The sequence below is a fragment of the Ostrinia furnacalis genome, unplaced genomic scaffold (assembly GCF_004193835.3).
Source record: "Ostrinia furnacalis isolate ACB-3 unplaced genomic scaffold, ASM419383v2 OfSCF1415, whole genome shotgun sequence".
In the NCBI taxonomy this organism is placed as follows: Eukaryota; Metazoa; Arthropoda; class Insecta; order Lepidoptera; family Crambidae; genus Ostrinia; species Ostrinia furnacalis.
Genome location: NW_021131654.1, coordinates 234,317 through 259,693, shown reverse-complemented (window position 1 = coordinate 259,693; position 25,377 = coordinate 234,317). Strand labels below are relative to the sequence as shown.

The 25,377-nt window shown below is 40.4% G+C and overlaps 2 protein-coding genes across 4 annotated transcripts in view; both read left to right on the top strand.

Moving 5' to 3' along the window:
* LOC114352660 (uncharacterized) overlaps positions 1 to 388 on the top strand; it is a 98,396-nt gene extending 98,008 nt beyond the window's left edge. Inside the window, exon 3 of the mRNA XM_028304332.1 lies at positions 183 to 388. Within this exon, the coding sequence (XP_028160133.1) occupies positions 183 to 388 (206 nt within the window). The remainder of the gene's footprint in view (positions 1 to 182) is intronic.
* A 5,670-nt stretch (positions 389 to 6,058) lies between these two features.
* Positions 6,059 to 25,377, top strand: part of siz (Brefeldin-resistant Arf-GEF family protein schizo) — a 31,968-nt gene continuing 12,649 nt past the window's right edge. The window contains exons 1-16 of one of the 3 annotated variants that reach the window (XM_028304333.1): positions 6,059 to 6,237; positions 7,102 to 7,246; positions 8,950 to 9,039; positions 11,143 to 11,363; positions 11,880 to 12,000; positions 12,468 to 12,597; positions 15,220 to 15,316; positions 16,213 to 16,363; positions 16,916 to 17,063; positions 17,716 to 17,928; positions 18,655 to 18,872; positions 19,769 to 19,949; positions 21,505 to 21,714; positions 22,576 to 22,713; positions 23,564 to 23,690; positions 24,175 to 24,375. In XM_028304333.1, the coding sequence (XP_028160134.1) occupies positions 6,192 to 6,237; positions 7,102 to 7,246; positions 8,950 to 9,039; positions 11,143 to 11,363; positions 11,880 to 12,000; positions 12,468 to 12,597; positions 15,220 to 15,316; positions 16,213 to 16,363; positions 16,916 to 17,063; positions 17,716 to 17,928; positions 18,655 to 18,872; positions 19,769 to 19,949; positions 21,505 to 21,714; positions 22,576 to 22,713; positions 23,564 to 23,690; positions 24,175 to 24,375 (2,437 nt within the window). In that variant the 5' untranslated portion in view covers positions 6,059 to 6,191. Of the gene's footprint in view, positions 6,238 to 6,349; positions 6,372 to 7,101; positions 7,247 to 8,949; positions 9,040 to 11,142; positions 11,364 to 11,879; positions 12,001 to 12,467; positions 12,598 to 15,219; positions 15,317 to 16,212; positions 16,364 to 16,915; positions 17,064 to 17,715; positions 17,929 to 18,654; positions 18,873 to 19,768; positions 19,950 to 21,504; positions 21,715 to 22,575; positions 22,714 to 23,563; positions 23,691 to 24,174; positions 24,376 to 25,377 lie in introns of those variants that run through there. The other 2 variants (XM_028304335.1, XM_028304334.1) reach the window with 2 other exon arrangements.

Genomic DNA, 25,377 nt, shown 5'->3' with positions numbered 1-25,377 from the left:
AGAAATAAACAAATTTTCAATATCAAAATAAAAGTCATCCTGCTTGCAGCCGGTCAGTTTGGAAATCACTGGGGGAGGCTTTTGTTCAGCGGTACATTGTCAAAAATTATTTAAAGGAACTATGTTATAGCTCAATTTTTTATTTTTTAAGTTGTTAATGTCTTTTTTTTCACCTATTCCAGCTCTAAACCATTCGAACTCGTCATGTTCGTCCGCCTCGAACGCGTCGACGGGCGCGGGTCTGTGCGCCGGCGCACAGGAGCCGCCGCCGCCGCTGTACATCGCCGCGCCGCCGGAGGGATTCGGGATGGCCGTTCATACCAACAGGTCAGTGTGGTGCTCTTCCACCGATAAGGTCGTTCATGATTTTCGGATGGCATATCACTAGGTCAGAGTGGTGTGCCTTAAAGTCGCCTCCTGGTGACTTGTTTTCTCATATGTTACTAAAAAAGTTTGTCACTATCAGGGTCAGTTAGGGTTAGGGCTTCAGGATGCACACAAACATGTGAGTGTGGTGGTCTTTCACCACCAGAGTCGGCGTTATATTGGCCNCTTTAATTGACTTAGATTTAATACTCATCAAACTAACATGAATATTGTAAAACAGCTGTTGAGTTTCTAAATAAATAAATAAATAAATAAATTGGCAATCTTACCTGTTTGATTTACTTAATAAAGATATTTAAAACAATATTTATTTTTGTTAATCAGTAATAACGAGCACTTGAGCCAAATTGGTAAAAATACATATCTACTACTGTAGTAAAGTTCAGTCGATATCAGTTTTGTTGCAAATTAACACCTCTTGCAATAACATGCTGCACAAAAAAATCTTTTCTTTCAATACTAATTACCAACTAGCTCACCCTTAACCCATTAAAGGGCTCAGGTGACTTAATTACCATCATTGTATTTTGAACTTAATCCACTATCATTAAGTCAAAAAACACTTTTTTCAATACGCTGTGCGATCAAAATCAAAATTATCTTTATTTGTGTAGACTAATTAAATTAGTACTTACAATGCTCTTAAGGAGCCTATACATTTCTCATTCTTTTTCACCAGTGCTTCGAGACAAGATCAATGGCCTACACATACAGACCACGCCTCTCCGGATTATTATAAGCCAAAATTAAAGATCTAAATAATGTATATCATGAGTTCCTAAGTAGATAGGCAAACATTGCAGTATCTTATCTCCTGCACCATCCATATTGGCTGACCCATATTTCAACAGAGATTTGGGGTATCACGCAAGATTACAGCATTCCCTCGAATGTTCAGAATTTTCGCGAAATTTTTTTCCACTGAACTATGTAGTAATACAAGCTGATAAAAAAGAAGGGCATTTTTTTTTCAAATATGGCAAGTGAAATGTAGGTCTTGAATTTTTTATTTTATTATTCTGTTTACAAATTTTTTTCTAAAACCTATTATTATTTCATAGATTTTCCTCAATTTTTTTTTCTGTTTTCCTAATTATTTTACATAATTATCGTCAATCAGAAGGTGTCGAAGATATTTCGGAAGTTTTTTTAAACAACAAACTCGAATCTGTATATCAAAGTGTTAAATACGATTGTTATTAACCACTTTTGCACCCCACTGTACTAAGTTACAGTAATTTTTCAACGCTCTGCCGAGCTCCTTGAATTAAACAAGTATTATCATATTAGCAACAGGTACTGTTACTGTGATGGCCCGTCGTTGGCATTTTGTTGTCGACTGTACTTACATAAATATGATTATCATCTTTAAGTCTGTCAAATTAAGGTCCAAAGTTGAGTAAACATTTTTGTAATAATTTAGCGTAATTTGATTGTGTTTCCATTCATAAAAATGCACCGTTTAGGTAACACAGCGTTTGTTTTGGAATGCATTTAAAATTTTTATTATTATTTTTGTAATAAACGAAAGGTTATACATCAAATATTGCTTATCTACTCTTTATTCTGTTTATTGGTATTCTCTATCTTTATTATTTTTTATTGATACCTACATTTTTCTTATTCAAAATTACATTCTTTACCTTGTAAAAAAAGTATTTGGAGCCAAATTAATATACGAGTACATAGAAGCCAAATTCAAATCTGAATATTTATTTGTATGGCATACATACATTTTATTCATTGCGACACAAGACATCATAAATCATACATTTGACCTAATGCTATGTTTCGATTACAAGCGCAGTTATTATAACCTCATTAGAAATCGTTCAGCCGTTTGCGAGCTATTCTTGAACTGGCACACGTATTAAGTAATCGTGAAAAGGGTTAAATCATAAGCTTTCTTACATATTGCACCATGAGAGCACACTGTCCCATATTTGAAACTGTACAAACATTTGATTTAGATAGTGGAAGAGTTTGGTAACGGATAGTGATGTCCCGGTATATTTTATAAAACTACTTATCCGAAAATGGACGTCAGAAATATTCCGTCAGTTTTGGTTTGAAGAGGGTGCATAAGGATAGGTATTTTCGTGCATTTCAAGCGTTATGTATGGATGTAATGAGCATGATTAATTCTTTATGAAAGGTTGCCCTTAATGGCAAACATTAAAAAACAATAATGCCCGAGGATATTAGGAATATACACGAGCTTAGTGTCGTTACATACAAATACACACTATATCTGAAACCTAACACCTACCGAGTGCAATGTAATTTTCGTATTACGTATCCGAAAATGTAGTACCTACATAGTTTATATCCCTAACAAATGGCAACACTAGAAAAGGTTGCGTATGGACTGGGAGTACAGATAAGGGAAAACATTTTAGGCAACTGACATCTCCTTTCATAAATGTAAACAAAACACTGGACAGATGAAGTTTGTTAATGAATGTACTTAATCAACATTTGTAAGGGTTAACTCTTTTTGTGTAACTGAGGTAGGTGCACATTACAAACCGAAACTAAACTCGTTTAAACAAGTAAAGATTGGAGCTTTTGATTGGTTGAATATCAATATTTAGACCCAATCACAGCGACAATAAAGCGTTGTTTTGTAATTCATCATCATCATTTCAGCCATAGGACGTCCACTGCTGAACATAAGCCTCCCCCAATGACTTCCACATCGCGCGGTTGGTAGCGGCCTGCATCCAGCGCCTTCCTGCTACCTTTATCAGGTCGTCGGTCCACCTTGTGGGTGGACGTCCCACGTTTTGTAATTACGGTATAAGAATTATTTTTCAATTGCTCTTATTTAGACTTCTTTGAGTTGGATTTGGGTTTAAAATATTTGTTAATGTACAAATCGTTTAACCGTTAGTTAATACGAGTTCTCCTGAAACTGTAACACCTGTATAAATAAAGATCTGTTGCTGTTCTAATCAACCTATCCAACGAAGTTCGAATAGTCTCGAACTTACTGTCTGGTCTCTAACTTAGTCCGCGAACTAAATCTGTAGTTTAATATTGGTCTTCTCTCCAGGGAACCGTAGTTAGTGTCATATACCTACACGACAAACCATTGCTGATTGTGAACTTTAACAAATGATAATAAGGTGGACCTTATTGGTGGGAGTTAGTGATGATCTGGAGATCATCACTAACTCCCGTCAGGAATTCAGGAGCATGAACATCCTCAATTAGGCAGTAGGTATCCCTATTCGTATCTGGTAAAAGAAGTTTTATATATAGAAATCAGTGGTTTGTTGCAAATACAGTTGACAGTGCATCAGACTTTAATATTTAGATGCTAAATTGCACCCATTTATAACTCATAAGTTGCTACAGTAATGACTACTACCAGCTTCATGGAAATACAAGTAATGTCACCCATTTCCTTACATCCAGTGCATTGGGGATCATACCAAAGGTACAAGAAAAAGTGTACCTATAGCTTTACCAGCAAGACAATCCCCAGTAATAAAAGATGCAGAACGACAAAATCCAAACGAAAATTATTAAAATTCAAAGTTGATTATAAAACCGTGAGCAGCTTACAGGTAGGTACAGTAGTAGCTTACAGGCACATCAAGCTTAACACTGAGTCTTATGTCCTTATAACAAGAACTATTTTGCAACAAAAATGAATATTCTGGTACAAGCGGATCGACCATGCAAACTGGTTGAAACTTCGCCATATGACGCGTCGAAGCCTTTGTTACTTCAGCTGCTTCGGCATGCATACTGTTTGCATACTGCCTCGAGTAGGGTTGCCACAAAGAAAAATTAGCTGGAATTAGGGATCTATCTATCTAGGGAGATCGGTATAAACCTCCATCCTATCATCCGCTTTGCACTGGAGGGAAGTCGAACCATAACTTCGAACTCCTCCTAAGTTATACTGATTAATGTCGTTGCGGGTCCAATGACAGTTTAACTTCCCCCGAGACAAACTTGACCTTCAATGGTTGGGTTTTTAAAGCTGTAGATCCTGATCATACACAGGAGTTGTAGTGGTGGGAATGAGAAGGAGAAGTGGGAATAGTCTCGTATTCCTGTAATAAGTTCAACCGTCTCGATATACGTTTACGGTTTGTAGCCTCGTTAGATCTATCTAGAATTTCTGGCATTTAGGCGCTGATTACAATGTCTTCAGAATCCGAAAAGAAAGCTAGGGAACTATTACAATTGCTCTCATGTATAGCCAGGATACACCAGACTAAATAGCACCAGGGGAAAACTAAACTGTTATTGAGGCTACCTGTTAGCATAAAAGTTCGTGATGGCCCACCTAATAAAGTATTTCTTTCTTTCTATCGAATCTATCTGACTGAAACTTAAAGCCTTGCAGCCCTGCAGACAGCTGTGGGACGTTAATTTATGATGCTCACGATCCATGTACCTCGTTTGGTTTTATTTGATGCATAATTACGAATAAATTTTAAGTATCCACGTAATTGCGCTATAAGAATTCTATTTGCTCTTTTCCTGTGTTAGATAAAACTAAGATATCTTTAATTCATTAATGTTTATTAGATTGCTGCGTTTGGGCATCACGACTCACGAGCTGATCATGCGTCAATTCCATTAACGATTAGGCAACCTTCATTGAAACGTGCATTTACATTAAAAATATCTTATTCAACATAGTTCTGACTTTCTTTGTCTGCAACATTTAGTTGTTCCATATTTCAAAAGGGGTTTTCAGCTACTTATAGGTTACTAGCGGCCGTCCGCGACTTCGTACGCGTGGATCCCGTTTTACTCCTTAGGGGTTGAATTTTGCAAAATCCCGTCTTAGTGAGCACCTACGTTCTAAAAGGAACCCCCATGCAAAATTTGAAACTCCTAGCACATGTAGTTTCTGAAGTTTCGTGATGTCAGTCAATAAGTATCTCTTTACTTGAAAAAAAAAAAAACAAGGTATTTTGCTATCCTGCTGATGAGGCGACAATTCTTAAAATTCATCGTGATCAAGTCAAAATTCTTGCATACTAAAGGCCAGTTCCCACGGCATTACGTTTTTTGCAAGATCCTGTGTAGTAGTTTATTTTCACACTAGAACCTGCTTAAAAACTGATTTGGTTGCATGCGGTTCGGCTATGTCACTTTGAACGGGCTTAGTAAAATCCGAATTTTATGACGTCATGAAAATGATATGATAGTAAATTTTAAATAAACAACTTGAAAAAATCGAACTGCCTAAGGCAGGACTCTATTCGCTAAGAAATTTTAATAACGGTAATATGATAGTATTCATAAACGGTTTTTTGCTGTTGATATTACTTAACCATATCACCAGAAACTCCACGGATATTACGTTTTAATTAATTTTCTTAGGCATCTGTTTTCTTTCTCGAAAATAACTCCCTTGAATGAACATGGGATCAAGTAGAAAGTGGTTCCTGAAAATCCGGGCACCTTGGAAACTTGCTAACTGTCCTCCTCTAAGTGTACCTTATGTTCGTTCGTTCGTTCGTTTCAGCCAAATGACGTCCACTGCTGGACAAAGGCCTCCCCCAAGGTTTTCCACAATGAACGGTCCTGCGCTGCCCGCATCCAGGCTCTTCCCGCGACCTTTACCAGATCGTCGGTCCACCTAGTAGGAGTAGGAGTAGTACCTTATGTATCACCATCTAAACTTCTTCTCTTTTGTCCACAGCTTCTCCCAGAAAGTGGATGAGGAGGAGTCAGGCGGCGGCGTGGCGCTCCACCCTCCAGACGGGTTCTACACGCACCAGCACTCCATCCACAGCCACCATGGCCACACCGCCGAGCCGGACCGCGGGTACATGGAGGGCAATAGATACGTCACCGCGGTCCACAGGCCTTTACCGGGTAAGTCCCCTTCATAAGTAGCTATAGTTGCAGTTCTTCGACCATGATTCTCAAGAGTCCCACGATTACATTGGTACTGGCCAGGGCATATTGAGGGGAACAGATAGTCACCGCGGTCCACCGGCCTTTACCGGGTAAATCATCTTCATAAGTAGTTGTAGTTGCAGTTCTTCGTGCATGCTTCTCACAAGAGCCCCATTACACCACTACTGGCTAGGATATATGAAGAGGAACAGATGCGTCATACCGGTCCATCGGCCTTTACCAGGTAAGCCACAACCACCTTAAATCTTAACCTACATAAGTAGCTGTAGTTCGTCGTGCATGCTTCACACAAGAGTCCCATGATCACATCTGTACTGGCCAGGGTATATGGAGAGGAACAGATACGTCATAGCGGTTCACCGGTCTTTACCGGGTAATCCACAAACCTTCAATTTAACCTACATAAGTAGTAATTGGTAGTAGGCAAGGCACATGCCTCTTAAAGCTGATGGCAGTTGGCAGAAAAGTTCTCGAGTGGCGACCACGGGCTGGAAGACGTAGGTGGACCGACGATCTGTCGACAGTCGCAGGATATACCTGGATGCAGTCAACGGAGGACCAGACTACCGATGCAGATATCGTCGTTTGGAAAATTTTATTAGTGATTCTTTATCGTTTAAGTATATGCCTTATTTATACTCACACATAAGAATCTGTCGCGACCCGAAATGCAAAAATTGTGCTCACGAATCTGTTCCAATTTCGTAGCTCTGCAAAAGGCAATATCGTTAAAACCATTTCCTTCTTACCCAATGTCTGTATATCTATTATTAAGTCACAAAACTAAAGAAATTAAATATTTTTCTTCCTCAATTCCAGCTCTAAACCACTCGAACTCGTCATGTTCGTCCGCCTCGAACGCGTCGACGGGCGCGGGTCTGTGCGCCGGCGCACAGGAGCCGCCGCCGCCGCTGTACATCGCCGCGCCGCCGGAGGGATTCGGGATGGCCGTTCATACCAACAGGTCAGTGTAGTGCACTTCCACCGATAAGGTCGCTCATGATTTAGGGATGTCATATCACCAGGTCAGAGTGGTGTGACTTAAAGTCGCCTACCGGTGACTTGTTTTCTCATGTGTTACTTAAAAAGTTTGTCACCATTAGGATCAGTCAGGGTTAGGGCTTCAGGATGCACACAAACATGTGAGTGTGGTGGTCTTTTACCACCAAAGTCGGCGTTATATTGGCTNCGGCGTTATATTGGCCGAATCGCGTAGATTGTGCGCCTAATGATGGCTAGCGTTTATACTTATCAGTTCTTGGTACCACTGGAGTGACAGGTCCTTTCTCTAGGTCCGCCATCCAAGTAAGTGCAAATGCGGTAGTCCTCCTACCGCTTCTGTCTTTAGCCACTAGGAAGTGACACTACAGTGGCGTCAACTGGTGAGCGCTAAAACAATAGCCCTTGGGCAGATATCACTCCATCGCCACCAAAGTCGACATTCAGGATTTGGTCTACGACATTGGTTCCCAAAGTGGGGGGCGCAAAGACATTTAAAGGGGGGGCGCGGGCGATCTGTGTACTTAAGTATAAAAAAATCTGCGACCGCTGAGAGAATGCATTCCAGATTGCTCTATACGACCAATAAATAATCTTGCACGGAATTTTTTGTATGGTCGAAAGGGGGCGCTTCTCAAATAAGTTAGGGAACCCCTGCACTAGCAAGTGACAGGATCTTATTCTACAGTGGCGCCAACTGTAATTAAAATAAAGTCATAAGGAAAACCGTTACACTCGTAGATAAAATTTTAACTACTATGTGTAGTTGTGGGTTAATTTGATTACATAAATATGATGATGATGTTTTAGATACAACATCCAATCAATCGTCATAAGTCAATGGCATTTCATACGCATATAAGTGAGTTGCTATGACAGTGAATGCCATAAAGTTTGCTATAAACGAATACTTTCACTATTCCAAAGAGGAAGCGGCACTTTCATCGATTACATTTGAATTATATGGTATTGATATAAATACCTAGTATTTCTAAATTTAGTTTGCCGTGCAATAATGAACCTTATTTATGTTCAATTTAAGACCTTGATTTATATTGTGAAGGATTTTTATTCACTGATTGACTTTATAAAAACGTTATTAAAATCAGTTCTTACATTTTTTTATCGTTAGTTAAAGAAATAAAATCGAACCGTAATAACTGGTATTGTATTCTAATTACTAGAAATATAGAAGAATAAAATGAACTAGAAAGCCGGCTTCAATAACTGTAAATATTATTTTTTATCGAATATCTATTTCTTTATATTTTACAGAAAGTATACGGGATGTTGTATTTTATAATGTTTGTAAATATATGTTGTAAATAATGTTCTATTAATAATTATTTATATGATAACGTAAGCACTATCTGTACATAAATTCTGCACTGAAAAACACTAATACACTCTACAATTTGCTAAAGAGTTCGATAGGTATTCGACCCACTCTACCTGTCTCTTTCGCTGTACGCGAAATTTTGGTATGAGTGACAAAGACAAATGCACCTACTACCTACATACTTTCGCCAAATCGAGCAGTATTGGTAAGAAGAGTATCCTACCAGTTGAACATACAGTAGGGTGTATCAATTAAGTTATTCATTTGAAGTACATTTTGGGTCCAGCTATGTTTTTCGGCGTGTGTTTATGTTAATAATTGTTCCATAGGCGTGGCACAGACGTTTCCATCATGGGGACAACGGGGATGACGCAAAAAGACCCGAGTTTGCCCCAAAAAAGGGGCAAATTGACTAGAGGGTATGTCAGGAATGCCTGTCTCGTGTACCCTTGGCCCTAGTAATATTGTAACTGTCTATATCACTAAATCCTTCTTTCGCTGATGAAAGTGAATTAAATGTGTATTATAAACATTCTCTTTTCATACGTTAGCTTGCTTGTTGTGACCTTTTTATTTTTTATACCTTTTAAAATTAAAATAAGGACGGGCTGGGGAATGTACCTACATGTACAATAGGACACAGCTCCAGCTACCCATTTCCGATTTTTCTCTCGCTCTCATCAAATGGCGATGCTTTGCGATAGAACGAGACGACATGACCGGAAATGGGTAGCTGGAAGTGTGGCCTGTAGTACATGAAATTAATTTACCGTTATTTATAAATACAAAGTTAGAGGTAAGTAGATACTACATGCAATTCCCGTACCCTTTTTTTTTTTCAAAAAAGTCCCTTTAGCTCTTCCAGCTGAATGCTTATGTTAAGGGGCTCACGTCACCACAACAGACCAGCTACAACGGGGTTTGAATCGAATATTACTTTCTACCGAAATCCTGTATGGCAAGCTAACGATTGAAAAGAATTTGTTTATAACATACAATAGAATCGATCCCTACTGACGTTGCCCTACCTAATATTTCCTCTATTAGTTTGACTCATAGGTACTGACAGTAAAATAAGGCATGTTATACATATAAAGCTTCAACCACACCAACGCGTGCAGATCGCCATCGCTGGCGCGATCATAGGCCTATGACAGGTCGCGCGATCCATGACAGTCCGTGCGACCTGTCATTGGCCTATGATCGCGCCGGCGATGGCAATCTGCACGCGTAGGTGTGTTTGAAGCTTAACAAAGAATCTTGAGCTGATGAACGATTTGATTTTCTAATTCATTAATATTTTGAACTCCATGCTGCATGTACTAAAACACAACTAATTTAAATTACAAAGTTTGAATAATGTATCAGTTAGTTTAAATTGATTCGCTTTCTACAATATAGATCATCTCAAATTCTGTTAAATCTGACTATTAGTTAGTATTGTCAAAGAATTTCTAGTAGTTAGTCAACTTTCACGTAAATCATCCCAACTATAATATTATAAATGCGAAAGTAACTCTGTCTGTCTGTCTGTCTGTCTGTTACGCTTTCCCGCTTAAACCTCGCAACCGATTTTGATGAAATTTGGCATAGAGATAGTTTGAGTCCCGGGAAAGAACATAGGATAGTTTTTATCCCGGTTTTTGAAACAGGGACGCGCGCGATAAAGTTTTTCTGTGACAGACAAAATTCCACGCGGGCGAAGCCGCGGGCAGAAAGCTAGTGCTAAATATTAGTTCGAGACATTCATCAATAAAATATAATGAATGATGACTATACATACCTAACATAATCAATTAATGTAATGAGTGTATTTAACGAAACAATCATTATAACTAATATGCAATTTAATGATTCAGAAAATGTGAACCAATTAATTGTAATAGGATTAATTAACAGTTAAATACTTGTTATAATTTGTTAATAGCTTGATAGTATCGATTCTTAATATGTTTTTGTCCAATATCGTGCATTACCTGTGCAGACTAACTGGACAGAGCCAAAATGTGTATGTACAACGTGTAATTGAACTGACGCAATACCTTTATGTTTGTTTAGAAACGTGTACATGTAATCGATTGGTGAATCGATTTAACACAGATTAATTTTTAACACACTGATTTTTTTACAAGCTTTTTAATTAATTCAATAACTTTGTAAAAATCGTTTGAAATGTCTGAGCTTTTGCGTTACATCAACAACACGTTGCATACCTTAAAAAATATCACTACAGTAGTAATTATCCACTAATTTAACCATGAAAATATTTGAATCCATTAATGCCTGTGAAAGTGAGTAGTAGGTTAAAATACCATTCAATCCGTCTTATGCGCTTAACCTGATGTTGATATGAGTGACAGAGACAAAAGATTCCACATCATCCTCTTGCAAAGTAGACCCTCATTCACAAACATTGTTCTCCTCAACCTTCTGCAGAGAGCAAACTATCCTCCCCACACCTTCATTCCAAACTCCCTAACTAACAATGCCAGGTATTAATTTCCTCTTTATCGCTTCCACAGCCGTTATGAGATGTCCCAAGATCTCCTGGACAAGCAGGTCGAGATCCTAGAGAGGCGGTACGGAGGTCTCAGAGCTCGAAGGGCAGCGGTCACCATCCAAAGGGCGTTTAGACGGCGACAGCTGCTGAAGAAGTTTAGCGCCATCACGGCGATGGCAAAAGCTGCTGACTCCACCGCGAGGAGAATGCAGGACGGGCCTGATCATGGCCAGCTAGTCAATGGTAAGGACTTGTGATATTTAAGAATAGCTTCAGAATATAAGGATTTAAGGTTTGGTTTCCTGGTAGCCTGTTTGAAAGTCCAGCGCCATTACGGCAATGGAAGAAAATAGATTCCACTGTGGAGCGGCTACAGGACAGGTCTGATTACGTTCAGCTAATCAATAGTACGGCTATTGGTAACTAGCATAGCTACAGAATAATAGGACCTGTTCCATCAGACTGCACAATAAGACTGGTGAAATTCAGTCCAAAGACTTTTGCATCTGCTTCTCATTAGGAGCTAAGGCTGCATTGAATGACAGGGCAAGCAGCAATTGATATCCTTCAGATATTTCGGCTGTCGAAAATGCAGCTAATACAGATTTCTGCTAGGAATTTTGACCATGCTTACCTGTACCTTATCTCTTGCTGATCTCATTAACTTCTTTCAGCCAAGACCTTCAGACTTGTCACAACCCAACTTAGAAGTTTTGTTGCTTCTTCCAAGTAATTGAACCTTGTAATTTTTTCTTCCAGGTACAGATATCTACGCGAATACACTGCTCCAGAAGAGTCCAGCGGGTGCGGAGAAGATGTTGGCTCTCACCAGGCCGATGAGGTCCATGTCGCTGAGAGAACGGCACGACATGGATATGAGGTGAGATTTATCTCGTTGGTGTAGGATTCAATTTGCTAATACAATTTTATTTTAATTGTTTAAGGAATCCTTTCCGAAAGTACATCTTGATCTCCATTGCATCGATTAGGATGGCCTAATCGCTGTAATGTTTAATGTATCTATAAACATGTGAGTATAAGTACGGAGAGATACTCTCGTCATAGGCTGGGTTGCACCATCTTACGTTGACTTTAATATACGTCAAAACTGACAAACTCCATACTAAAAACACCAGTTATCGTTATACATAGTTACGGTCAAAGTTAGGTGGTGCAACTCATCCTTAATACTCTATTTAGTTTAGAACATTCGGGCCCATGCTATAACTTGCGCGGGTGCAGATATACAATATAACATTTTATAGAGCGCGAGCTGCTCGTTTTTCTGCTACAACTAAATGCTCTAGTAAGGGAGTAGAAATTAAAATTGTCAATTTTCTGTTCCAGCAATCACCTGCAATGCGATACCCAGAACGAGGTGGAAGCGATGGTGGCTAGGGTTCAACAGTCGGCCCACCAGATTCACATGATCGCGGCTGACATGCCGCATCTACACCGCGGGGACACGGATAGTGGGGTAAGTTGACAAGGCCCACTGTTGGGCATGATGGGCATATGAGTATACACATGGTGGCCGATATGCCGCATCTACACGGATAGTGGGGTAAGTTGACGAGGCCCACTGTTGGGCATGATGGGCATATGAGTATACACATGGTGGCCGATATGCCGCATCTACACGGATAGCGGGGTAAGTTGACATAGCCCACTGTTGGGCATGATGGGCATATGAATATACACATGGTGGCCGATATGCCGCATCTACACGGATAGCGGGGTAAGTTGACAAGGCCCACTGTTGGGCATACTGGACATATAGAGAAACAACTTTTTTTTTCATGTATAACAAGGCAGGTATTTGACCGCAGTCGCACCTGATGTTAAGTGAGATGCAGTCTAGGATGGTACATACATATCTGACATGTAAGTGCCTATTCACCCTCGCGTTAAAAAGGCCCGCTTTATGCTGTGAAGATACGGTTACGGGACTATTCTCACCTCTCGTTCCCACCGCTGCAACTCCTGTATAGCCAGGATCTACAGCTTGACCGCCAATAAAAACCCAACCAGTGAAGGTCAAGTTTGTCCCAGGGGAAATTTAACTGTCATTGGACCCGCAACTAAATTAAATCAGAATAACATGGGTAGGGGTATACTGTGCTTATTCAATTCCATTCTATTCTATGCTGTTCTTAACCCGTCTGGCTAGCGTTAGAAGTGTAGAGACTCCTCAAACCGTCTGTCCAATGTTAAAAGTGTAAGCCAAATCGTCCATTTTCCTCTGGAGAGAGTTGTGTTCCTGCAATGGAGACTAAATGACATGATAGTGAGTATACGTACCTACTTGGTTTTTTGAAATGAATGAAATAACAACGTAATAATTTATCATTTGCACAATTATTACATTAATACTTTTATGCGCAAACGATTGCAAGCTCTGATAAAATACCATAAGAACATTAATTAAAGTAACTCTTCTGTTTGTCTGTGTTACCTTTCTAGCAACAGCTTAAAACACTGAACGGATTGTGCTGAAATACACTTATAATAACTTTATGACGTCAACGTTAACACTTGCCATCCCCTAAGAAAGGGTTGTCTCAAATTCATCCCCGGGGAGGAAACGAATTTCTACAGTTTAACGCAAGCAAATCCGCGGGAAAAAGCTAGTAAACAATTAAGACCCACCTGTCTTTAATCCGGCAAACCGAAACCGAAAGTAGCGTCTTATCAAAGTCGACGTCACGCGAGGAATTCAAACCAATTAGCAATTATCTTGTGCAAAATCGCGTTATTAGTCCATCAGTTTTCGCACATACGCTGCCGCGGCGCGACGTGTGGTGATTTTGTTGTAATAATAACTATTAATAATGGATACCTGTAAGATAAAAATACAAACCGTTTTGAAGACGAAAAGTGCATCGTTTAGGAAAGTGAAAAGGATTAGTCTGTGGCCGTATTTAGGGAGAAGAGTGGTTAAATACGAAGTATGTTTGTTTTTATTTTGTTTGTTAACCTATCGAACCTTTCTCGAACAGAGGAGTGTCTAGTAGAGAAAATTGGCAATCAAAAATAGGCCCTAAATCTGTACAGGTAGAGCCTATCTCTCGGTGATTGACAAGTGAATAAAATTGCGCGATGGCTTAATCATAACTGAACCTTGTTTTTAATTGATAAAAATTATTGGCTAGTGAGTCACAAGTTTCTTGTTATGATGTAAATAATAATAAAAATTATCGTATTTTGTATGTAATTCATTGATATCATGCCATCCCATATTTTGCATCTTCAGATATTTTTGGCACAAATGTTTGCCTATGTGTCTCCTTTTTCAATGTTTAAACTAAAATTTATCAAGATTCAAGGTTCAAAGTTCAAGGAAACCGATTGTTCAGTGGTTCAGGCATTAACTTTAACAAAGTAACACAGACACTACCGCATGTATCATTGTTTTTAAGAAGCTTAGACGTCAAAAAATGCAAATTATATGATGCAATTTTGTTCGTTTGAAAAGTAAATATTACGGCATTATTATTTTTAGAAATAAAACTCTTAAAGATCACATCATATGCTAGAATTTGTTAAGCAAACAGCTCAGGCGCAATCTAAAGCCATTTACCGCTTCTGATAATGTCTTGACATGTTAATTTATGCCTTATGTACTCTCACTAAATTCAAGGAAAAGTAAACCTTATTCGCTAAGCTATGAATTTTATTTTTGCTTAATTAGATCTCCAAACAATAAAGATCATAATTGTAAAGTTTGATGGTTTCATATTTTTTGTAAAGGCGAGTTTAGACTAGTGCATTTACTTGTAATGTAACAGAACAACGAGCCGCTCTATGAAGTGTCTAACCCTCCGAACTAAACGTCATTAATTTTCACTGTATTGTACCATTCGCAAAGAACATTAATACCTACATAGAAAGGTTATCTATACTCACCTTATAATATTGTCCATGAGTGTTACATTTGCAGCGTTCATGTATTAGGTATGATTCATTTAATATAAACCTTAAGTTTACCGTCACACGTCTTAAAATTGATTGAACGCATTACCCAACTTTACACGAAGAATCTTCGTTTACCCCTAGATGTTTGCTGATCGAATTTAATCCTTATTCATTTGTATTACAGGTGTGCAGTTGTTCCGTGAGCGGCTCAGTTACCAACATATCGACGTCATCGTCGCACAATGAATCTCTCCATAATCATCAGTTGTTGAATAATACAGGTAAAAAACTAAATTATAAACAAACCCAATACAGACTGTCTCAAAAAGAGCGTGCCAAACGTAAGGGGATGATAGAATAATGGTCGACCGTCTTTTAAAAAAATACTTTAGTAAAAGTGAGAGACCATTTCAGAGATACGATTTTTTTCAGGTTTTTTTTTAAATCCGAGCCTTTGAACATATCTCAGTTTTAATTTTTGGGACACCCTGTATATTGTTTGTCCAACTGTCAAATAGCCAACTCTTACGTCAACAGAACGTCGTATACAGTTTGCTTTGCAAACATCAAACAGTTTTTATCAAATAATAGCCGGGATCATATGATTTTCCTGTTATTGTAACATAAACATTTTCCCCATATCTTTGTATTGTTATTTTAAAAAACCCGAGGCAAGAAAACATGAAAATGGTTCGGGTCGATTTGAAGATCTTTTTTTACTCATTAAGACAAAAATACAATTGGGACATACATATTATTAAGGATATAGTCTACAATAAAATGCTAATTGCAAAAAATGACACTTCGGTTTTGATGAAACCTATACCGTATTCCTATTATGCGAAAGGTCGCATTTAGGTGCTAATTAGCTTGATGCTAGTTTCAATCATGCAGCTCACAGGCTTTTTCACAGTAAACTTAATCCTATCACAATTTATTTTAGGTCCAATTTACGGTAACCTGCTATCGTCAGGGGACAAGCCCCTGTCATCCCCTACCGTCCGTCAGCAACAACAATCTGCCAATGTGAACTCAACCTTATCTGTATCTATTTTAGGTCCAATATACGGTAACCTGCTATCGTCAAGGGCCAAGCAAGCTCCTTTTTTACCCTACCGTACGTCAGCAACAATACAGACTGCCAATGTAAACTCAACCTTATCTGTATCCCTTTTAGGTCCAATATACGGTAACCTGCTATCATCAGGGGGCAAGCCCCTGTCGTCCCCTACCGCGCGTCAGCAACAACAGCTTGCGGCGATACAGGCTGCCAATGCCAGGCGGATGCCGCCAGAAGTGCCAAAGAGGACCAGCAGTATTACCCTCAAGTAAGTATAGACCTTATTGCTTTGATATAAATCGCTCATGTCATATCATGACATAGACTGCAGACTTGCCATGCAGATGCGCCAGTGAGTACTAATCTGCGCTACTTGTGCCCCCCTTACGCCGCTACTGAATAGCCACTCTATCATCCATATGTCACCGTAAAATTGTGGATTCCTTCAGATTATAATCTGACGTAGTTAAATTACAATCTAACCTAACCTAACCCACTGTTAGTTTACAATCTAACGCGTTATATTATAAACTGACAGAGTTCACAATTTCACGTTGACACAATATAAGAGTACAACTCAACACTGTTCTACATTCTAAGATACCAGTGTCGCTTTGCCGCGCTGAGCGGTCACACTGTAGATCAAAATAGATTCTATATCAAAAGTTATTACTTTCTACATTATTTCAACACTTTCTCACACTTCTGAGAGTCCAGTGTCGTTCTGCCGCTGGAATATGTCCGTCTTCGGTTAAACTGTAGTTCAAAATAGATTCTATATCACAAACTATAAGTTTTAAATTCCAATACTTGTCGCCAGTGCTGAAAGTCCAGTATCGCTCCGCCGCGCCGAATGCGGAGGAGCAGTTGTGCGAGGAGGATCAATGTCCTCGGTCCAGTCCTCGTCATCGTCATCGTCGCAGGAGCACCGCCATCATTACCACCAGCCGTACCAGCAGAGGGCTCCGGTGAGTATTGAACTAAATAAATAATGAAATACGTAAAACATTTTTGGCCCTTTTAGACTTGACGTCCTCAATGTGAAATCATGAGATTTATTAAAAACCTGCACTGCACATTAATTGGTTTTAATATTGTGCAGCACAGGACGTTCCATTTTTATGATTAACTTCGTTTTCAATAATAAGTTGACTGCTAAGAATTTGTTATTTATTATGTCACGGTTACCTCTAGTTTAGGCCTAGTTTATTTACATGCCAAAATCGCTCCTAAAAATTTAACTTAGTGACATGAGTATGACCTTAAAACACTTGCAACACTCTTAATAATATCAAATTATTGCATGGGGGTTTCCACACGGCTGAGCTGCGAAATAAATGTTAGAAAAACTGACCCCATGTAACAGGAATGGGTGAGGGCAAAGAAAAAGAAGATTGCATGGGGGTTTCGTTTTTCTTGATGCGTTTTATGTTATTTTTCTGTCATGTTTGTTAAGCACATTCCTACTATTATCAAGAAATGATAAAGTTCCTTCCGCCTAGGCCTTAACCCTCTATAGGACACGACATGTTGAAAATTAACATTCATTTGCCACCTTATGATAAGTGAATAAGGGTCATAGAGCCTTATACAGGGTTAACCTTATCCTCTACATCCCAGGAGCCTCACATCCACATCCAAGAGCAGCACTACCAAGGCCACCAGCGCACAGCATCAGGCTCCGCCTACGAAGGCGTGGCTGCGCCAGTCCCCGCCCCCGGATTCCCGGTGTGGAAGCGACAGGACGCGCCCCCGTACTACGAAGCGCCACCGCCGGCGGTATGCTGTCGCCCGCATGATAGACACCCGCCCACCCACCACCAACAGCCCAAGGTACGCATGTCGCTTGGTACAGGGGGCACTCCGAGTATTGAACTATGATACGAAAGCCCTAAGGTCCAAGTGTGGAAGCGACAGGACGCGCCCCCGTACCACGAGGCTCCTCCGCCAGCGGTATGCTGTCGCCCGCATGATAGACACCCGCCCGCCCACCACCAACAGCCCAAGGTATGCATGGTTTTGTGGTACAGGGGACACTCGATCGGCTAGTGTCGTTATGATACTAAGGCCCCCGTACTACGAGGCGCTCCCGCCGGTCCAAGGTATGCATGGTTGCGTGGTACAGGGGACACTCAATCGACTTGTGTCGTTGTGATACTAGGGCCCTCGTACTACGAGGCGCTCCCGCCGGCGGTATGCTGTCGCCCGCATGATAAATACTCGCCCGCTCACAACTAACTTTGGTTCCTTGGTACAGGGTGCACTCGCATGTTGATCGTATTTTATTCTTTTGCGTCACGTGAATGATTTTCGTTCCACTTTTATGACCTTCCTATAAGATACTTCCTTAAGAATTTGAATTTGTTACTTATTTATTATACGAGGGTCCAGAGTACCTTGGTTACACAGGAGTTGCAGCGGCTGGAACATACAAATGTAACATCGATCATATTGTTTTATTAATTCAAGCAACCACCTCTTTTGTTTTCCTTTATGAATCACCAGCTAAGTCAGGATATAAATAAAATCAATTGTTAAAAGTATACAAATCTCTTACAGGTTTCCGAAACAGTCCGCAAACGTCAATACCGCGTGGGGCTCAATCTGTTCAACAAGAAGCCTGAGCGTGGCGTGGCTTACCTCATAGCTAGGGGGTTCCTAGAGAACTCCCCTCGGGGAGTTGCCCGCTTCCTCATTACGCGCAAGGGGTTAAGCAAGCAGATGATCGGGGAGTACTTGGGAAACCTGCAAAATCCGTTCAACATGGCTGTGCTAGAGTGAGTTGGTGTTTTGTTGAATATAGCAAATTACAGGTTTATCTCTTAACTGAGTGTGTGTGTGTCACTAGAATCACACAAATCCGAAGGAAATCTGAAGTCTCACTGACGTTTGACCGTCACAAAAACTCCTGTGCCGCTTCCATACCTCAGGCAGTAAAGCGCTAGTTCTTTAGTTCGCTAGTCCTGTAGTTAAAAAGCCGGAGCGCACATATAGTTGGTGGTAGGGCTTGTTCTAAGCCCGCTGGGATTGCTACCACCGTCTTTCCTAAGACAGTTGCCAGAAAAAACATGTTGAGAGCATTTTTGTGTTTTGGCAATTGGAGGTAAGATATCCAATCCCTCTGTTTGGATGAAGATCGCGTCCACCTTCGGCCTGATCATCACTTTCCATAAAATGAAATGGAGGTCAAAACTTCTCCGTTGTGATTAAAAAATCGTAGCGTGGCGCATTCTTATAGTTTGGGCGTAAATGATTGTGGGAATATCGGGCCTTCCCAACCCTTTTGGCCAGTATGGGGAGTGTAAAGTAAATTGTGGAGAGTTGTGTTCCTGCAGAGGTATAGGGGACTTAACGACCTATGGCCCAATTCACGTATTTTAACAGTCAAGATCTCGCTGACGTTTTGAAGTCGTCCCATTGAAAAACAGTTCTAAATCCGTATTCACAAGGGTCATTTTTGATAGAACGATTACTCGATAGGATCGTAACTCAGCGATTTGTTGTCTTTGAAGTTTTGTTACGTCGTCCCATTAAAAATCAGTTCTAAATCCGTATTCACCAGAGTCATTTTGATAGAACAATTATTCGATAGAATCGCAACTCAGTGTTTTGTCGTTGAAGTTATGTTTTGTGAATAAGGCTACTAATCATGATGACTATAATTTCCTCACAGATGCTTCGTCAACGAGCTAGACCTGTCCGGCATGGCGGTCGACGTGGCTCTTCGGAGATACCAGGCCCACTTCCGACTGCCTGGTGAAGCTCAGAAGATCGAGCGGCTGGTGGAAGCCTTTGCCCGCCGCTACTGTATTTGCAATACTGACTTTGTGCAGCGGCTGAGGACTCAGGATACGGTGAGTGGATACATTGAAGTAAGTCACTATGAAGCCACGATAGCCGAACGGTGAAGGGGTCGGACTGGCTGACTCGTGATCCGAGAAACGCGGGTTCCGTCCCCGCCGCCGCTCGACTATTGTGGTGAGCTCACTCATGATACATGCATATTTAGCTTAGTACGAGGGGCTAACGGGACTTAGTAAATTGTGAAATAACAAATTATTAATAAATTTTTGAAAAAAAAAAACTATGATTTACAAATTTTCTTCTCACGACGATAATCAGCTTATGAAGAAAATTAATTAGTCTAACTTCCCTTTTTCGAATCTTCCTGGATTGTCCAGAAGATATTGCTTCCTAGCATAAGATTGGTTGAGTTATGCTGTTTCTATTTTGTTTGTCATTTTTGTATGGTGCTCAATAAAGAGTATCTCTCTATCAAGGTTATTTATCGGCGAACAAACAGACTCTTGTAAACCCCATTTTAAAGCACTTAACATTTTAACTTTACCATGTATTTACATATTGGAAATCTGCAAATTTGTCCTGAAATATCCTGATTTCTATACAAAACGAGGAAATATCCAAACCACACACCAACTTAGACACAAAAATAAACTAAACTTACCCTATTCCAAAATGACGATGTTCTCCTCTGGCCCCCTAGTAATGTCTATAAAAATATTTAATAAACTACCTAACTTTCTAAAGAACGAAACCAAAACAAACATCTTTATTAAAAAACTAAAACTCTTTCTCATTGACAAAACTTATTATAGCATTAAGGAATACTTAGAGGATAGATTTTAAACCAATACAATATAATGAAAGTAAATGAATATATAAATAAATAAGTAAGTAGTGTTGTGCAATAATTCTGAATAATGTAGACTGAATAATATTTATTTAAAAATAATCTAAGTACAAAATTAATAATATGTTATATGTAATAGTAATACCAATTATTAAATTAATTGTATACCTATTGTGATAAATAATTAATAACTAATAATATAATTAATAATATAATTGAATTAATTAAATATTTATAAATTCTTCCCCTCTCTTAGAATGCTGTGCCCGACAGGGTCCATAATTGTATCTTATAAAACCATACATACCACCTCTGTAACATTATGGATGCAATAAAGAATTGAGTATTGAGTATTGAGTATCTGTCTGTCTGTCTGTCTGTCTGTTACGCTTTCCCGCTTAAACCTCGCAACCGATCTTGATGAAATTTGGCATAGAGATAGTTTGAGTCCCGGGAAAGAACATAGGATAGTTTTTATCCCGGTTTTTGAAACAGGGACGCGCGCGATAAAGTTTTTCTGTGACAGACAAAATTCCACGCGGGCGAAGCCGCGGGCGGAAAGCTAGTAAAAAATATAACATTGTTGGCAAATAATTGAGTAGCTATTTGCGGCACTGCAGATCAAAATATAGAAATCTTCAAATTGTATACAACGGCAACTCTTATGCCGCCTAGTGTCAAAATCTAAAACTAAACTTTAGTTTTAGGTTTTGGTCCAGAGCGTATTTTTGACTTATGTCTTAGTTTTTTCTTTCCAGATCTTCGTGCTAGCCTTCGCGATAATAATGCTGAACACTGACCTCCACACTCCGAACCTGAAGCCCGAAGCACGAATGTCGCTGGACGACTTCGTACGGAACCTACGAGGGATCGACGACTGTGGGGACATTGACAGAGACATGCTGGCTGGAATATACGATAGGGTCAAGTCGAGCGAGTTTAGGCCGGGAAGCGACCATGTCACGCAGGTAATAAGAATTATTTTAAATGAGTATTTTTTGTTCGTTCATTCGTTTCAGCCGAAAGACGTCCACTGCTGGACAAAGGCCCCCAAGGATTTCCATAAAGACCGGTCCTGCGCCGCTCGCATCCAGGCGCCTCCCTCGACCTTCACCAGATCGTCGGTCCACCTAGTGGGAGGCCTGCCCACGCAACGTCTTCCGGCTCGAGGTCGCCACTCAAGAACTTTCCTGCCCCAGCGGCCGTCAGCTCTACGAGCTATGTGCCCTATTTTTGTACCAATCAATTATGTGACTTTTGACTCCAAATATAAAGTCTTGCATCGACGGGAGACATTGACAGAGATATGCTGGCTGGAATATACGATAGAGTGAAGTCGAGCGAGTTCAAGCCGGGAAGCGACCATGTCACTCAGGTAATAAGAGCTATTTTAACTTAGCTATTTAATAATCCAGTCTATTATGTGACTTAAGACTCCAAACATAGTATGTGACATGACTCCAAACAAAGTCTGTGACTTATGACTCCTAACAAAGTCTCGCATTGACAACTGTGGATATAGTCATGTGGCCGGCATATACCATAGAGTCAAACATATGCTGAACGGCAAATGGATCAGAGAGGAAGCAAACAACTGTAGATAGGGATGCGTGGCATTCTTTAGCTTGCATAGGCAACGCTTCCCTGTCTGGCCAGCTTCGGAAGTGTAAGTTGAATCCTTCATTTGCCTCTGGTAAGAGAGGATTATGCTCCTAAAGTAGAAAACTAAAGATGTAGTATGTACCATAAATATAAATTGACTAATCCAGCTAAAATGTTTTATACTTCCTTCCTACACAGTTCTAATGAACTTTACCATTTATTTCAAGGTGATGAAAGTGCAAGCTACGATTGTGGGCAAGAAGCCGCACCTGGCTCTCCCACACCGGCGCCTGGTCTGCTACTGTCGCCTCTACGAGATACCGGATATACACAAGAAGGAGCGGCCTGGCGTGCACCAGAGAGAGGTATTTGAAAATTATAAATAACTTGAAAAAATCGAACTTCCTAAGGCAGGAATTGAACCCACGACCTTCCGCTTGCCGGGCGACTGCTCTTCCAACTGAGCTACTTAGACACTGGATGAACCCGTCGAAATTTTCAAGTGTAATACGCTGTTACGGCTAGTGTTTGTTTCATCAATGTTGGGTATACCCTTAAACATCTAACAGAAATATTGTTGCAAATATTTAACTATAAGTTAAGATGAAACAGCTCTTATTGAAGAGAGGTATTTGTTGCTTATTTATTTACACCCCACACTAAAGTCCGGTCGCCGAGCAGATAGAATTTCGTCCAATGACCCCAAACTACCCATCCTTATCGCTCGCGCGTAATTATATTGCACCGGCGCCTGGTCTGCTACTGCCGTCGTTTATAGATAGACAGATAGATCTAGATAAACCATTTATTTAAAACTCTTAAAGACTTCGCCAAATAGCGCGCGATTAGTGTTGAAAATGACTAAAGCGGCTGAATTTGACTGACCGTCATTTACGGTCAAATTGGTTAAAAACGGCATTGCGTAGATCTGCCAGATATCTACGCAGGCGCTGGTAGTCATTATTTAAAAGTCGTAGCAGTCATTTGTTTTTTGCAATTGTACTTTTCAAATGCCTTTTTCATGTCCTAGTATAATTTGAAATCGCAAGCAGTGGTTCAGGATAATAGTGACGCCAATTGATGAGCAGTTAGCGCTACTGGATAGTAAAGGGCTTTAGTTTACCACCAGCACTACCACCCTGTGGACATCCCACGCTGCTATTGCCGAACCCATACAAAAAGTTAAATTTTTAACTATACGTTATATAATTCCAGGTGTTCCTATTCAACGATCTGCTGGTGATAACGAAGATATTCAGCAAGAAGAAGTCTTCTGTGACGTACACGTTCCGCCAGTCGTTCCCTCTCTGCGGAATGCTTGTCAATTTGTTCTCAGTGCCGCGTGAGTATGATGTAGCTTAGTTTTATTTAGTTTTTATACTAGTAAAGAGGCGTAGATGTGAAGGTAAACTCGATGGAATCAATTGATCGATTTTCAATACTTCTCACTTACATGTAAATGTGCCTATCACGGTTGAAACTTATTTATCTATTGACAGAATGTTATCATAAACGATTTGCATTTTGCCAGCTGCAATAATGTATTTTGAGCTCACCTGTTCTTTTTTTCTTTTGATCCTGTTCCATTGAGCAGGCAAGTCGTCGTTCCATTGAGTAGAAGGGCACTCTATACCTAATTTTTTCAGATAAAAGTTTACACTTTTAGAGACCCTATAATGTACCTCTCATGGCTTCCGCGACTTATAGCAAATTCATTGCCAATTTGACATTCTTCATGATTGATCTTCATCCATCCATTACTTGCCGCCGTACTTACTTACGTAATTATTTAGTAGTAAGTACTTACAATAATGACGTCATTCCAGACTATCCATTCGGCATCCGCCTATCCCGCCGCGTGGACGGCCGTCGCCTAGCAACCTTCAACGCGCGTAACGAACACGACCGCTGCAAGTTTGCCGAGGACCTGCGCGAGAGTATCGCTGAGATGGACGAAATGGAAGCCATGAGGATCGAGGGCGAACTCAACAGAGGGAAGGGAAGGGGCACGGGAAACAACAGGAATGGTGAGTCAAAGTGATCCGGGTCAAAAGACCAGTTTCTTTAGAGATTCGACATGAACTATAATTTCGCTGAGTTTCTTCATAAATGATCCGGCTCGAAGGATCAGGTCGCTGAGGACCTACGCGAGAGTATCGCTGAGATGGACGAAATGGAAGCCATGAGGATCGAGGGCGAACTCAACAGAGGGAAGGGAAGGGGCACAGGAAACAACAGGAATGGTAAGTCAAAGTGATCCGGGTCAAAAGACCAGTTTCTTTAGAGATTCGACATGAACGATAATTTCGCTGAGTTTCTTCATAAATGATCCGGCTCGAAGGATCAGGTCGCTGAGGACCTACGCGAGAGTATCGCTGAGATGGACGAAATGGAAGCTATGAGGATCGAGGGCGAACTCAACAGAGGGAAGGGAAGGGGCACAGGAAACAACAGGAATGGTAAGTCAAAGTGATCCGGGTCAAAAGACCAGTTTCTTTAATGATCCGGCTTGAAGGATCATTTCGTGGAGTTGAATTGTTAGTCATCCGGCTCGAAGGATCAGGTCGCTGAGGACCTGCGCGAGAGTATTGCCGAGATGGACGAAACGGAAGCCATGAGGATTGAGGGAGAGCTCAACAGAGGGAAGGGAAGAGGCACAGGAAACAATAGGAACGGTGAGTCAAAGTGATCCGGGTCGAAATACAAGTTTCTTTAGAGATTCCACTTGGTGATTCGAGACTTAAACGATAATTTCGCGGAGTTGCTTCATAAATGATCCGGCTCGAAGGACCTACGCGAGAGCATCGCTGAGATGGACGAAATGGAAGCCATGAGGATCGAGGGCGAACTCAACAGAGGGAAGGGAAGAGGCACAGGAAACAACAGGAACGGTGAGTCAAAGTGATCCGGGTCATAAAACCAGTTTCTTTAGTGATTCGAGACTTAAAAGATCATTTCGTGGAGTTGCTTCATAAATGATCCGGCTCGAAGGACCAGGTCTCTAAAGAACTGCGCGAGAGTATTGCTGA